This window comes from Brienomyrus brachyistius, chromosome 5 (assembly GCF_023856365.1).
Source record: "Brienomyrus brachyistius isolate T26 chromosome 5, BBRACH_0.4, whole genome shotgun sequence".
Lineage (NCBI taxonomy): Eukaryota > Metazoa > Chordata > Actinopteri > Osteoglossiformes > Mormyridae > Brienomyrus > Brienomyrus brachyistius.
The window spans coordinates 13,805,717-13,820,602 of NC_064537.1; the positions used below are offsets into that span (position 1 = coordinate 13,805,717).

Sequence of the window (14,886 nt, forward strand, 5' to 3'; positions counted from 1 at the left end):
CGCAGTGCATGATGGGTACGAACGCCAGCCGCGATTTCCCGATTAGTTCCGAAACTATGGAGGCACTGATTACCTGGATGTTAAATATGGGATATCGACGTTAGGATATCACCTTTATGATTTACAGATACCAACAATTATTTTTTTCACATAATGCCGTTAATCTGTTGCCTGGGCGTTTTGGATATTATTTCATTAGCTATTGCAAGCTATATATCTTAAGTGTTTATCAAAGTTTAAACGCAGCCCTGTAGGTACGTGGCTAGCAGTTTATCTTACAAACTAATATTTGGTTATTATAGATTTAATATTTTACAATTTTATGTTTGTATGTAATATAAACATCGTGGTGTTCTTTTCCATTCAGTTTTGCATGTGGTGTTCTGTGATAGCTTACCGGCAGATGTATATATTTATTTCTTGTTTGATGCCCAGCATATAAAAGCATGTGCTAAGTCATAATCACTTATTCTTTAAATTATTCAGGTGCAACGTCATACGTCATGAGAATAAACGAGAACACCTTGTTGGAAGGGAAACAAGTCGTTTTAGTGCCGTACAATGCAGACCATGTACCCAGGTATGGTACTGCACATTCCATACATAAATTAATAAGAACATAAGAACCTTATGTATGCTACCTTACCCCTTTAGGGTGTTTAAATCCTGTTTTCACTCTGCATGTGTTTGCACATTTGCACCTTGTCATACAGGTTTCCTCCCTAGTCCAAAGACATGTCTAATTACAGTCTCTAAATTGCCCATATTGTATGTGATTGCCCTGCAATATATTGTGCCTATGGTCTAGTCCAGCCTTGTGCCTTATGCTGCCACTCCTCGTGATTCGGTCCAGGATAAGCAGTTGATTGAGTTGGTGGTTTTTACATTATGTATCTGTAAATATGTAGACTGTGCATTCTTCACCAGGTATCACCAGTGGATGTGCTCTTCAGAGCTGCAGAAGCTAACTGCCTCGGAGCCGCTCACTCTAGAACAGGAGTATGACATGCAGAGGAGCTGGAGAGAGGATGACGACAGTGCGTGTACCATGCATGGACATTTCTAGTGCAGTGAACATAATTCTTTGAAACATAAAGTCATTTAGAACAGAGCTAAACCCTTCTGCCGTGCATTTGAGGGAGTTGGAAATATAGGGAGCTCGGTAAATGGGTAAAAATTGTCATCCATGCAAGAAAATGATAGAAAATAGAAAACAAATGTATGACAGTGAATACCATTGGCAGGATTCATAATATATTATTTTGTCCTTCCCTCAAGAGTGCACCTTCATTATCCTTGACAAGCAGCGATGGGCAGACCCTTCATTCCAGGAGCAGGAATGCATGGTGGGAGACGTCAACATCTTTCTCATTGACCCCAATGAGGCATCTGTGGCCGAGCTGGAGATCATGATTGCAGGTGGTGGTGTATGAGAGCTTGTCCCTTATGCAATAATGGTTTTAGCCTGTAAATGAGGAGTTCTGTGTTGCGTCGTTTGACTTCTTTTATTTGTCCCCGTTAGAACCAAACTATAGAGGAAAGGGCCTTGGAAAGGAGGTGACCCATATGATGATGTGTTATGGTACGATGTCCGGATGCTGTTTTTCAAATTGTACTGATAGTTTATTTCTTCCCTAAAACTAATCAATTTGCCTTGGCAGTAATTTCAGATTTTTTTTGTCGTTTATAGGGGTCACCAAACTTGGAATCCGCAAATTCGAAGTCAAGATTGGCCTGGACAACAAAGTCAGCATTGCCATGTTTAAAAAGTTCAATTTTCATGAGGTATCGTAAGGCTTTTTGTGTTCACAGTTTTCTTTAACTTACACAAGTAATGTACAGCGTTATCCTGTAGATGTAACTTGGGCTGGTCAAATTGAAACACTGAACTCCCCTTTTATGGGAAACTCAAATGCATGACTATGCTATCATTCTGTTACGCTGCTGTGAAGTCATGAAATGTAGATGGCATCACACCCCACCTTATGCCTGCAGATATCCGTGAGCGAGGTCTTCCAAGAGGTAACACTGGAGCTGGCAGTGGACGAGGCCTTGAAAGATCGGCTAATGGAGGACATGAGCTTCCTGCAGGAGAGGGAGTACCACAAAGCTCAGGAGAGCAGGCACATTGCTAGCCAGCCAGTGACTTAGCAAACACCTGTCAGGCACAGAGTCATGTTGGAGCCAGTTAGTCTTTACTTACTTCTGAGCAGGTCTGACTGAGAAAGTTATGTACCCTTAAGCTGATTTTGCCATTTGAGAATTTAATTTTTTTTTTACCTTTTATCAACAAACATATATAATACTCAAATCAGAAGCAAGAAATGATGAAATGTTATTTTGTTTAGAAACTTTGTGGCAGTCTGAAAAAAACAGCTCTGTGTCCCAGGATCATATTTCTGCTTAAGAAGCTGAGCACGTTACAAAAATAAAAACGTACTCCTTTCTCGCTCGACTATGAATTAAAACGTTTGCTAAAAGTAAAATCCACCACACAAAGAAAACATGGAAAATAAAAGCATCATCTCATTTAAAATATGTTATAACAATGCAGAAAGTCAATGTACTTAATTCAGTGAATGCAGAATTATTTAGGATATTTTAGTACTTGGGATAATGCTCTGAAAATTAAGAACAAGGCACACATAAGTCCTAGTTTTTGCTGAAAGGGCAACCTCAGTCACGGATGCCAGAATTGTTAATCACTGTGCTGACATCACGGCAGGCAGGCAGGAGGTCATGCAGAAACACCCCCCACAGCCAGGATGAGCACCTCCCATCCCATAGTGTCAAACTCAGAGACCTGCTTTTGAGTTGGCAGCAGTTTATTTGTGGTCATCATGCACAGTTAGCAAAAAACCACCTATCACTGAGTATAGCTAGACATCGCTGACTAAACTGCAGGAATTGACCTGTGTTCTGTTCAGATTTCTGCCCTTTTTGTGGATCCAGGCACATATTTTGTGTACACAAACACATACCCAAAAAAGCTAGGAAGAAAAAACCTGAAATGCAGCCTTTTTCGTTCACATAGTCAGAAGAGAAATAGCGCTGTTAAATGTAAAGTATTTTAAAAGGCAAGTCTCTGCAAGTGGAAGACTCAAACATACATTCACATTGCATTTCACAAGTTAATCAGGTAAAAATTTGGTACTGCTTCATTTAAGGAACAATAATCTAAACTGGAATTTTTAACTGCAAACATGCAAAACAATTAATATTCCAGATTGTTCTTTTATGGAATTTATATTACATTCTTCTTTCCTTTAGCATGTATCATTGGTAAGACGTACAGTAAGAATAAGGCTACTAGGCACTAAACACCAGGGATAATCTGCTTCTGCTTTCTGAAATTTTACATTTACAATGTCACAAGATGTACAGAAACTGCCTTAATGCATTTTCTGGTCATTTTATGGAGCTGGCAGTAATTAAAAACAAAACAATGAAAACAGATGACAATTCCATAGGAATTTTAGCCGCACTGCCATCCCACCCTCCGTCAACATGCAGGAGCTTCCAGAGGGTCCAGGTGATGGTGGATGGAGCCACGTCTCATGGCTGCTTCTCTGAGAACTTCTGTAGAATGTCCCTCAGCACCTCCTGCCCCTGGGCCCAGGACAGCACCTCTTCGACAAGCATGTTGAGGGGAGCGCAGGCTGCCTCTTTCCTCAGGCTGGTCATGTGACACACAGCCACTGCCCCAAACGCACCTCCCAGAAGCATCACCACCAGCTTCAGGATCACACCCAGGATGGAGCGCTTGGTTTTTGGGACTGACTTTACTGCCACTGGCTGATCTAGAGGGATCATTAAATAGAGAAAAAGTGTGAAAACAAGATGAGACACTGTCCTGCCTTTCCCCTTCTCCATTTTGGGAAGGCTGGGCTAGAAATAGGCTTCTGCCTTCTGTAATTTTGCTGTGGAAGGTAACTGAAGAAACTTCAGGGATAACAGAACTGAAAATGACCGATATTCATGTTCTTGAATGTAGCCACAAAATGAGAACAAAAGCACAAAACCATCCCTCCAGATAAAGTTCAGGAAAAAGGCACAGAATATCTTGCAAATCTGTTAAAGGGATTTGTAAGAGGAATATCTAGCATTTCCGCAACCCACATGCATTTGCTTGGGCTTTTGGTGCTCGTTGGGTGCCGAATGTAGTCCTTTTGAGGACCACTAATAAAGAGCATGTTTCCCCGACAAGCGAGTCTTTTTTTTGTGGGCAGTGGTGGCTTAATGGTTAGGGACGTGTAATTGAAAGATTGCTGTTCAAATCCCCAACCAGCAAGGCACCACAGATACCCTCAACAACGTACAGTACCCCGGGCACTGAATTAGCTGCCCATTGCTATGTCACATATAGGTTAAATGCAGAGAGCACATTTCGTTGTGCGCTGTGTGCTGTGGTGTGTCAACAATGACAATCACTAAATTCTAAAGTGTTTGTCAAATACAGAAAATACTGTCAAAAAATTAAAACCTGATGTAATGCTACGACTGCTACACGCCCAAACATGGATAGTGTCGTTCTAAAACTGTCCAGTTACTGCACAACGCTTGAGTCACCATAATCTGGAAGAGCAGCCTACTTGATTCCAGAGTCTAAAACCTTACGGAGGAATTACGGGTGAATGAACCCCCTCTGACTCACCCTGTCTTGGTTTTTCACGTTTCTGTTCTTTCCGCTTTTCCTGGGCTGCCTGGGCGGCTCTCTGGGCATCAAACTCTCTCCTTTTCCTCTCTTTCTCCTCCGCTTTTTCTCGCTTGCGTGCCTCCTTCTCCTTCGCCTCTCTGGCCCTTTGTTGGGCCTCCTTTTTCTTTTCCCTCTCTGGAGGAATACAGCGAGTGTTTTTTTTTTTACAGTAGCATTCTGCAGCTGAAGTGGGGTTATATCCAAATCACTTACCACCAAAACATCGACGTATATCTACTGTACGTTACGATGCATTTACATAAAGGATTGTAGCAGAGAGTTTCCCCATTCACTTCATAGGTATGGCCAACCCGACAAAGATGGGGGATATGAGGACAGAAGTGCCCACCTCTCTCCTTGTGCAGACGCCGCTCCCGCTCCTTGTCTGCCTCCTCTTGCAGGGCCTTCATGTGCTGGAGAACCTGAAGAACAGCAGACTCCAAATAAAAAAATAAAAGGGCCAAACCCTAATCGCACACTAAGCTTTGGCCCATTTGCTTTGCCCAGGAGTATACAGCCATGATCTAATCGCCACTTTTGCCACAGACTGTGAATCAAACTAGCCCTTTTATACAGTCATGACCACCTTTTACTTGCATAGTTCCCCCACCAAGCTCCACCTATCTGTGTATCTGACATTTTACCACTAATTCAGAAGAAAAAGAAATAATGTAACCATACACGACCTTTTCCATTTCTAAAAACGGGGCCATTATTGCCATGTAAATCTACAGAAAAGTATGCATGAATACAAACTCTCAGCTTTTGCTATGGTGTTATTTTAATGTGCTACTGCGAGCCCGGTAATTCATCTTTGGAGAGGCTGTGTATATTAAAGTGTGTAAACTGCAGTGAGGTGGGGAAATGATTATGCATAATTAAAAAGTACAGAATAAGGAGAAATTCTGCACTGATTAAACAGAAAAAAACTTCCTCCTGCACTACAATTATCAGAGTGCAAGAATGTTGTTTTGCAAAGTTAATTAATATTGAGAGATTGAGAGATGACCAGAAATATATGCAGCAGCTGAAGTCTCTTCACCCCTGTCACCAAGTGGTGTCTGATGGAAACTTTAACTGCACTGTCTGACTGGCAACACCTTCAAAATCACCCTTACCCTGGTGGCACACTGCTTGCACTGCTTCTCATCCAGACAGTCTCCAGCCACCTTCGCTAGTGTAGGCTCCAGTGGATTATCCTTCAGGTCGAGCCATTTCAGATTCTGCAAGATACCAAAGAAGACACTGGGTTATACCATAGCGCCATATACAAAGAAAGGATACCCAACTGTAAAGGGAGAAAGATGATACAATGTATTATGTAATAATGCCGCATAACTCGACAAAATGTCATTAAAAAGTGCAAGTCCCATATTTTGTAATAACCACCGCAATATGCAAGGCTATGTGAACTCAGGATTTAATTTGTAACCTCTCTGCACTTGTAAAGTTTATAATTCAAGCAGGAAGCCTGCATCACATCAATGAATCCAAGGGTGCAGGAGAGATTTTTAAAATGGGGAGGGGGGGAGAGACAAACACTGAGCAAAATATCTAATCTTTTAAGCTTATCCAGTCATGCTTGATGCGATAGCTGCTGGGCTGTCCCTTTCTTCACCACCACTTCAGTGCTTATCGCTTCCATGATTTACCAAAACTGTAGCATGCGGCGTGCTCCGCTAACCGAATTCAATAAACATAAGGATATGCCTTATACAGACTACTGACTTTTGGGTATCACAATACACCTCATTAATAGTTTAGCCATACTACAATCTGTTCACCAAACTGTGAGCATAAGTAAACGTCCGTATTATGGACATTTATTATGTCCATCATCTTAAGCCCCGGTGATTATTGCGAATGGGCCATATAATTGCAATTATATCATGATGTGATATTATGCGGCCCTACTTTATTATAGATTTGTATTTCCTCCCTTTAAATGTGTGTGTGTGGGGAGGGGGGAGATGGATCAGGGTCCCTATATAAATGGGGGGGTCATGTCCCTCTCCATCGCTCACCCACCATATGAATAAAGTCTATGGCAAACACACAAGCACATCCACAGGAAGTATATTCAGGACCTTACTGTCATTTTCATAAATATGACTCTGGCTATAACGAACGCTCTTTGCCTGCTAATTCTGCATTTTCTCCCCAGAATTTCATTCATGGCAGGGACACTGATCACTTACCCTGAGCTGGGAAAAGCTTAGCGGTAGAGAGGTGAGCTTGTTGTTGTACAGGTCCAGGTGTTGCAAAGCAACAAGCCGCCCCAAATCCACCGGCAGGCCGACAATTTGGTTTTTACTTAGGTCTATCTTCACCAGGTAGGTCAGACTGCAAAACTCAGGCTGCAGGACAGACATACATAAACACAAAAAAAACCCTACAAAAACGCTTAAAAATCAGGGTTTCGTAGCTAGATTTGGCATACAGACTAATTACCGGGAATTTTCATGGCAATAATTTACGTGGGGCACTTACGGGAAGCGAAGTTAGATTGTTACAGGAGAGGTCCAGCACCGTGGCTTTAGGGAAAGCGGCCTGTCAGTAGTGTTCGGGGAGGACATCGTCAGTTACTGTATGTAGTACCAGGCGCACAAACACGGCCGTACAACGTTCAGCTACGACTGAGAAAAGCTAATCTGTCGGGGACGATCATCAACTGCGGAAACTATCAAATCATTATCAAGTTAACATAATTCAAAATCCACATCAAAAAGCAAGGTAAAGCTGCATGCATGCAGAGTGCACACTCTTCAGCTCAGCTGTGAATACTGTAAGATGATTTACCAATTCTTTGACGGGTACTTCCGTCAAGTTAGAAAGGCTGAGATCCACTTCGTTGTCATTTATCTTGTCCCTGAGATTCAACACTTTGTTCTTACTCATTTTGCCTATACAAAACAAAGAAAATTACATTAGTATGCATTATGGTATCATGTACTTTTTTCGTAACGCACCTTCAAAGCGAACTATTAACTGTGACCTGAAACTACGGAATGCCGCTAAAACGCTGACATGCACAAACTACACAGAGCGGACCGCGGTAAAAAAAATAAAGCTTCAGTTAAAATTTCACCAGACATGAGTGGTGAGTTTAAAATCGTAGCTTTATGTATCTCAAATAGCACCAATTTGGTGGTTAGTTAATCTTATATACATGTTAAGGAAAGCACTCACCCTGAAAGCTGCCGTGCTATGACAATAAAAAACAGCTTGTCGTGAGTTAGAGAGAATTACTACTCGTTTATGATCGTAAACTAAACTTTATCGGGTCGGCTAGTTAGTCAATCGTGTAACAATTTCTGACAGTTTTCTTGCAGTGTAGTTAAAATGAATGTCCACGTCATTGATTTGAGCAGCGCCAGTCCAGTTGGCAGTAGAAGTACGTCACTGGCGGGGAGTATATTCTGACAGAGAAGTGGCGCCACCTATATTCTGGAGGAACACACTTCAAGCACTCTGACACGTCCTCTTATCGAACCTAAACAACGGCATGATAGCCTTAGAGTTTTATACGGACAGAGGTGGAGATTTCAGGTCCAGAGAGTATGAATCCAGACCAGGATTTTGTTTCAACCCAGCAGTTGAGTACTCTGTGACTGTGACTCTTTATGCTCAACTGGTTTGTTGAAACAAAATCCTGGTCTGGATTTATATTCTCTGGACCTGAAATCTACACCTCTGGTTACGGCATGCTGTGGACATATATATATATGCATTGTTCAAAATAAAGAAATCATATTTTATACACTCAGTTTTCCCCCATTTTCTCTTTACGTGGGAACTGGTTGGTTAGTACAAGATGTTCGGTTGTCAGCCATGTATCATAGTTTAAGATACAATCTTAATCACACAGATTTAACAAAAAAGAAGCAGTCGCATTTATAACAAACAAAACATATCAAACACGAAGTTTGTGACGACGAAGCTACCTATATGCAAATATATAACACATATGTTTTTACATATTTCAGTGTTTTACCTAAACGTAAGTGTGGACAGTAATCATTCTTTCAGAATCGTCTTTCAGAAATAACATGAAAAATTTAAGGCCAGCATTTATATGTAATTATTTACAATGACTGCATTAAGATGACAAACATACAGATATAACGAAGAGCACTATGAATGCTACATATGTACAACAAAACAATCCAAACTATTTGCATACAATTTATTATATGAACATATTAGCAAATGAAGATTTTAATATATACATATTTACGTATATTCAGAATCTACTTTCAATTATACAGAAACCTAGAGAACATTTATGCATATAAACATATCAAGAACAACGTAAATGTAAATAATTTCTTCTTTTAATAATGTATCCATAAGCGAACGAACTATTATGAAAACAGCTGGCGATATGATTGTAAATTTATCCTGTAGTTTTACATTTATCCTAAGCCACGTATCTTACTTCGGTCAATGACCGGTAAGTATAAATAATCGTAGCAAATCGCTGAATTGTCCTAGAAAAAAATCTCAGGCCCGCGCCCAAGTGCATAGTACCTAAACATATCGGTTCGCGGGAGCTGAAGGTGGCGCGCGTTTTAATAACGAGGACAGCATTGCTATATTTTGGTCACAAAGCGGCATTTATTCACTGTTTACCACTCGAACTCAAATGTACTCACACTGCCCACCGTGCTGGTCACCCCGACTACTCACACCACACATGGGGGGTACACACACATCACTATTTACAACATTACATGTGACGTCACTATACAGTAAAATAACACCACAATACACGACAAATCCAGTACTATTTACATTATTTACACTGCTGGTTGACAACATCAACTACCTTATGGTTCTGCTCACTGAGGACCTCACTTGACATTCACATGTCAGCAATCTGGTCACCAGGGCGAGAAAGCAGCTGAACCACCTATGGCAGCTGAGGAGATCCTAAAAACCTTCCAGTGATCCTAAAAACCTTCCAGTGATCCTAAAAACCTTCAACTCAACTGCTGTGGAGAGCATCTTGACCATGAACATTACGGTATGGTTTGGGAACTGTTCTCTAAAGGATTGCAAAGCCCTGCAGAGGGTGATCAGGGCGGCTGAGCGTTGTGTCAGATCTCCTCCACCCTCCCTGCTGGACACGCAGGGCATAAGGCCTCCCAACTCAAACTAATTCTGGTCCTTCTGAACACATATGTATGATTATACTGGAATTCACTGCACATGTTCACTTTGCTGCACAAATAACTTTAGTCTGTACATCATCTCGCCATTGTATTGTATTTTAGATTGCTTATTAAATAAAACTCTCTATGACCACCAGTTAAAATGCTAATTAATAATTTATTAGAATTCAGAAGGTATAATTCATCCTGCCACTCAAAACTACCATTTACTGTGGCTTCCAAGCCTCAGTGGGGGTCTGAGGTGTATCCCGAACTTGTGGATCATATTCCCTGTCCACTGGGATGGCCACAAAAAAGTTTCAGTGACATGAAAATACAGGTTACAATGCAATAGGCAGAAATGAAGGTCCACACACAAACCTTGCCGATAAGCACATGCCTTTGCTTAGGACAAAAAGTAACATAAAAATATTTGCTTTGGAGAGAATAAAAAAGAAGTAGATTTTGTCCAATATCTATTTTGTTGACGCTGCATTTTTATATTACGAAGGGCAGGTGCTGGAAGCATTTTCCTCTAACCTACTGTATCAGTGATGTTTTTCAGCAAGACAGAGATGTCCAACGGCATAGTCAATCTGAAGGCCAGTTTCACTCCTTTCAAGCAGTGCTGAAGAAAGAAACACTATCCTTTGTGAGAAAGAAGAGGACAGGCTGCACAAAGCGGATGGTGTGAAACAGGGCCCGCCTTCTCATTGTGAGCAGAGCACGAAATTCCCACTAGCTAAGCTAATTGTGCGAGGTAAGTGTGTGAGGCGCAATGAATCACAATGACTCAACTAAATTATTAGTAGTAGCTGCTTGAGAACCTCAGCTGGCAAAAACAAGTGGAACAAAGCTGCCTTTGTTCCCATATTTTAGTTGCCGAAAAGCCAAGAAGGTGCAAAACTTCACAAAGCTCTCTTCTCCGGTTTCAGATGTTTTAATCTCTGTTTTGCCAAAGCACTCACTTGCTTCTGTCTTCATGCATATCACACATTTTCTCACTAGATACCACTAACCTTAAAAGTTACAGGTCAGTCTAATCTTCAGCATTGAGATGTTTAGACTTCCGTTGGTAGGACTTCATTGGTTAGGGCTGACTAACTACTACTGCTAATAAAATTTTTCTCTTACCCCATCTTGCTCTCCATGACATGTATGTGAGAGCAAGCTTGTCAGTGAAGGGAAGCCACCAGCAGTGGCTCCCACAGAGGTTTACGGGCCTTGCTCAGTGGGCATATGATAGTTCTGCTGAAGCCAGGCCACACACTGCAACTACAAACTTTGACAGGGTTCAATCAGAGAGGGACTCCACACCCCCTTCACTCTCTGTACTGTACCTGATTGTGTCTAAGTGCATCTTTAACTCTTCAGGGTCATGCATCCATGTGCAGCGGTGTGCGACTCAGGATGCCCCGCCCAGGATCAGAAGGTCACCACTTCAAGTCTTGTGGTCAGCAGAGTGTTTCCTCCACTGGGCTCTTGATGCTATGAGCCCCACGGACTGCCAGAACCCGCTTACAATGCTTTGCATGAAAGCCTTTGCTAGATAAATGCATGTAAATGTGTCCAGATGGCTGGTGGGGATCATGACTACAGCTTTCTACTCACACAGGGCCCTTGATTTCATGACTGATAGACAAATATGTACATGCATATACAGCAGTTTTGACTTTACAATTCACACATTAAAGTTGAAAGGAACCTTTAGAAATAATATTTATAAGTAGTTATGGTTTATTTGTCATCATGACGATTGAACAAAAGTCGTTAGGTTCCAAATATGGTCTGTTTGGGTGCCACATAAAAATACATGTAAGATATCCTACAAACAGTGGGTTAATTCCTGCAGCTCACTTGACAACCTAATGCAACTAAACTTTTTAGTTAAGGTCCTTTGTGCTTCTTATTATTCATGGATTTTTCAATTAAATACATGGTTTTTTGTTAAACTTAATGCCAAATATAATGTGCTACATTACCAGAGTGTTTTTGTTACGAATATTATTTTGGAAAAAAACTCACACTACAGCTGGAACCCTGCAGACTTTCTTTGCTATTACTAGACTTGCAATGGATGGATATCTGTCTTCAACATCTAACATTTGTGATTCTAAAATAGAAAATAAAATGTAGGCCTATCTCAGTAGAATGAGCTGAACAGGTGGACAGACTTTATTGCTGGCAAGTGGGCTTATCTTATCAGAGTCCTTCTAGTTTTTGATGGTGTGGTTTTAGGCCTTTGTTGTAGAACTACCCACCTGTGAGGAGGAACGTGCTGATTAACGCAACTGCGTTTGGCCTCCCGCTGAGCGGTGGTATAACTTGTAGCTGATTAGGAAGCAGTTAGTGGTGCGTTTGTGTGTATGGACTGCTCTCAGACTAGAGCCTCTTTACCAAAGGGTGACTTCAGAGAGTAGGGCTCTGTGTTGGAGCTTGACATCTGTTTTTTGCTCATTAAGGCGATAACACTCTTCTTTGTTTGTGCTCTTTTTGCAAAAGTAGGATTTTGATTATTACACTGGTATACAGTGATTTTGGTGCCAAAGATGTCGGAAAAGTTTTATATTAAGTTTATAGTGCTGATTAAGAATATGACTTTTGGCAGATTGGCTGTAGTTTCTGAGATATTTAATAGTTAATTAACGCAACATCCAGAAGCATTCAGAATTGCAATATTTTTATTTTAGTTACAACTAGTAAGTAAACAGTCTAATATTATACAAAAAAGAAATAAAAAATATCTAACAGTAACAGGGAAAAGTTATGCATGATTTGATTAATTAATACAATAGTAATTACTTATTAATTGTTATTAATGTTAATCCTTCAAAAAATGCTGTTTATGTGATTTCCTTTTATGTCTCTCATCAGGACAATCACGTTGCAGACTCCAACAGCAGCCTGCCATCATGTGTATGTCCCCTCTGCCTTGATATCTCTCCTCCATCACCTTCATATCCTGGTGGAACCTCTCGCCTTGTTCCTCGCTGAAGTCTCCATCTGGAATTCTGTTTAAATGGCTATGGAGATAGTGCATCTTCATGCTCATATCAACTCCCAAATTTCTGAAGTTAGCAAGCATATTTTGCACCAATTCTTCATAATCGTCTGCTCTGTGATTACCAAAGTAGTTATTCATAACAGAGACAAAACTCTTCCAGGCCGAAGCCTCAGTGTCATTCATGCATTTGGTAAAATTGGAATCATTCTTGAGTTTACGAATCTGAGGACCATCAAAGGTTCCAGCTTTTAGTTCTTCCATGCTCAGTCCAGGGAATGATCTACAAATGTACTTGAAGCAATTGCCTGTTTAGTTGTTTTTCAGCCATGTTCTCCCCATAGATGTAGCAGAATACAGCAGGATTGCTGATGCAGGCTCTTCTTGATGAAGTCATGATTTTTACATGTATTTATATACTTGTTAAGACAGAACTTTTTGGGTATAAACCAAGACTGGGTTGACAAACTTATACTGTAGCCGACTTCTTTCCTCTGCAAATTCACAGTTGAATTCTGGCTTCAGAAAGTCGCTTTTATAGCATTGTAGGCCTACAAATTGAAATACACAATCATTATATGGGATATTTCATTACCTAAGACACCATTAAAGAGTCAAAAGACAGACCAAGAGCTATTGCATTGGTTATCACACACAAGTCACATTGGGCGAATGTATTATTTTCATGGATATCCATTATCTCAAAGACCAGAGCAATGCAGCAAAAGTAATGGGATGTTTGACTTCAGCACCCTCATAATACCCTGAATCCATTAAAAAAACCTTGGCACCTGAAAAAAAAGATTTGTAGACCTGTGTTATTCTTTTTCCTGTACTTCGGTTGGCCCTTTAGTGGTTTCTCTTAACTGCATCCGTTGTCCACCTCTGCTTGGGCAAATAAATCCCTTATCCTGTAAACCTACTCCAGCCCCCCATACTGGCCATGTCTCATGTACCCATGCCCAGAAGTCTGAGGATTTGAATCCCATGACTGGCAGAGTAATCACACCATTATTGGATCCCTAAAGCTGTAAACCATAAGAAGTTCAGCTGAAATGGATGCTGACTGAACCTGCACTCGCACTCCAAGATTATCACTTTGGACAGAAGCTTCCATTGAATAAATGAATATAAAACATCTCACCGCTAGAAAAATGATCATTTCATTCTGGAATCTTATGCAAGTGTCCATGTGATAAATGGATGAAGCTAGCTGGGTCAGGTTAAACCTGACAATTAGGTAGCTTGGTGCAAAAATGAGCTTCAAAAAACAAAAATGCAGGTAGCTTCTTTGTGTCAAGTGCAATCAGGACAGTGAGGTGGCAACATTCACAGTTGTAAGTTATTAGCTTAATGATGGTTTTCTATTTCCATGTTTTCTGTTTTAAATGCAGCATAAAACGGACCGTGAACATTTACCCTCCCCTATTGTGTGCACCTTTTTGGGTTTCAAATGACACTTGCATTTTAAATCCGCTTTCATTCCACATTCCTCAGCTCCTAAGTTGTATTTAAATCTGCTACCAGACAGATTTAAATGTATTACCAGGTGTGGCACCAACCATGCACAGTCTGCTACGTTTTCTTTTCTACCATTAACCCACCGGGGCCAGGGGGGGGGGGGTTGCCAGGCAACTCAGCTGGGGGTAAAGCCCGAACTGACAAGCAAAGTCAGGGTCACTATCATAAGCAGAACAACATGATCAAAAACATGATCTCTCTTACCAGAGAGAGCTCTCTAGGATTAGTCCGTTAGTGTGACTTACAGGTCCAAAGTAAGTCACACCACAGATGCAACAGAAACAAAGAAATAGAGTTAGACAAAAATGGAGAAGGAGATCCAAAATATGGAGGTTACACAGAGCGGACAGTATTGTTTTCTTTTGTAGTGAAATGGAGCTTCACTTAAAACATCATTACTTTTACCAACAGAAGAAGTTAATCATTGTACTAAACGGTAAAACCAATGACTGTTTTTTTGACAGACCTTGAACATCTCGTGCCCAATGTAGTGAATTAAATATACACAAAACGTA

General features: G+C 40.8%; 2 protein-coding genes across 2 annotated transcripts; one reads left to right on the forward strand and one right to left on the reverse strand.

Moving 5' to 3' along the window:
* The first annotated feature begins 4 nt into the window (after positions 1-4).
* nat9 (N-acetyltransferase 9 (GCN5-related, putative)) lies at positions 5-2,446 on the forward strand. Its single transcript, XM_049014539.1, has 7 exons — positions 5-254; positions 487-580; positions 928-1,037; positions 1,279-1,419; positions 1,523-1,582; positions 1,691-1,785; positions 1,996-2,446. The coding sequence occupies exons 2-7, from the start codon at positions 504-506 to the stop codon at positions 2,149-2,151; spliced, it is 639 nt and encodes a 212-aa protein (XP_048870496.1). The 5' UTR covers positions 5-254; positions 487-503; the 3' UTR covers positions 2,152-2,446.
* Positions 2,447-2,807: 361 nt separating this feature from the next.
* On the reverse strand, positions 2,808-8,099 carry lrrc59 (leucine rich repeat containing 59). The gene is made up of 8 exons (XM_049014536.1): positions 7,886-8,099; positions 7,496-7,599; positions 7,187-7,246; positions 6,895-7,053; positions 5,815-5,919; positions 5,046-5,118; positions 4,655-4,831; positions 2,808-3,800 (listed from the first exon to the last, which is right to left on the reverse strand). Exons 2-8 carry the CDS (start codon positions 7,592-7,594, stop codon positions 3,556-3,558), a joined length of 918 nt encoding a protein of 305 aa, XP_048870493.1. The 5' UTR covers positions 7,595-7,599; positions 7,886-8,099; the 3' UTR covers positions 2,808-3,555.
* Positions 8,100-14,886: the final 6,787 nt, after the last annotated feature.

Bases quoted from the DNA above. Each gene is read 5' to 3' on its own strand.
- nat9 (XM_049014539.1), top strand. From the start codon at position 504: ATGAGAATAAACGAGAACACCTTGTTGGAAGGGAAACAAGTCGTTTTA. The intron at 1,420-1,522 runs GTGGTGGTGTAT...TGTCCCCGTTAG, and splicing joins GCTGGAGATCATGATTGCAG to AACCAAACTATAGAGGAAAG. The intron at 1,786-1,995 runs GTATCGTAAGGC...TTATGCCTGCAG, and splicing joins AAAAGTTCAATTTTCATGAG to ATATCCGTGAGCGAGGTCTT.
- lrrc59 (XM_049014536.1), bottom strand. From the start codon at position 7,594: ATGAGTAAGAACAAAGTGTTGAATCTCAGGGACAAGATAAATGACAAC. The intron at 7,247-7,495 runs GTAAATCATCTT...CACTACTGACAG, and splicing joins AAGTACCCGTCAAAGAATTG to GCCGCTTTCCCTAAAGCCAC. The intron at 7,054-7,186 runs GTAAGTGCCCCA...TCTGTCCTGCAG, and splicing joins ACAATCTAACTTCGCTTCCC to CCTGAGTTTTGCAGTCTGAC.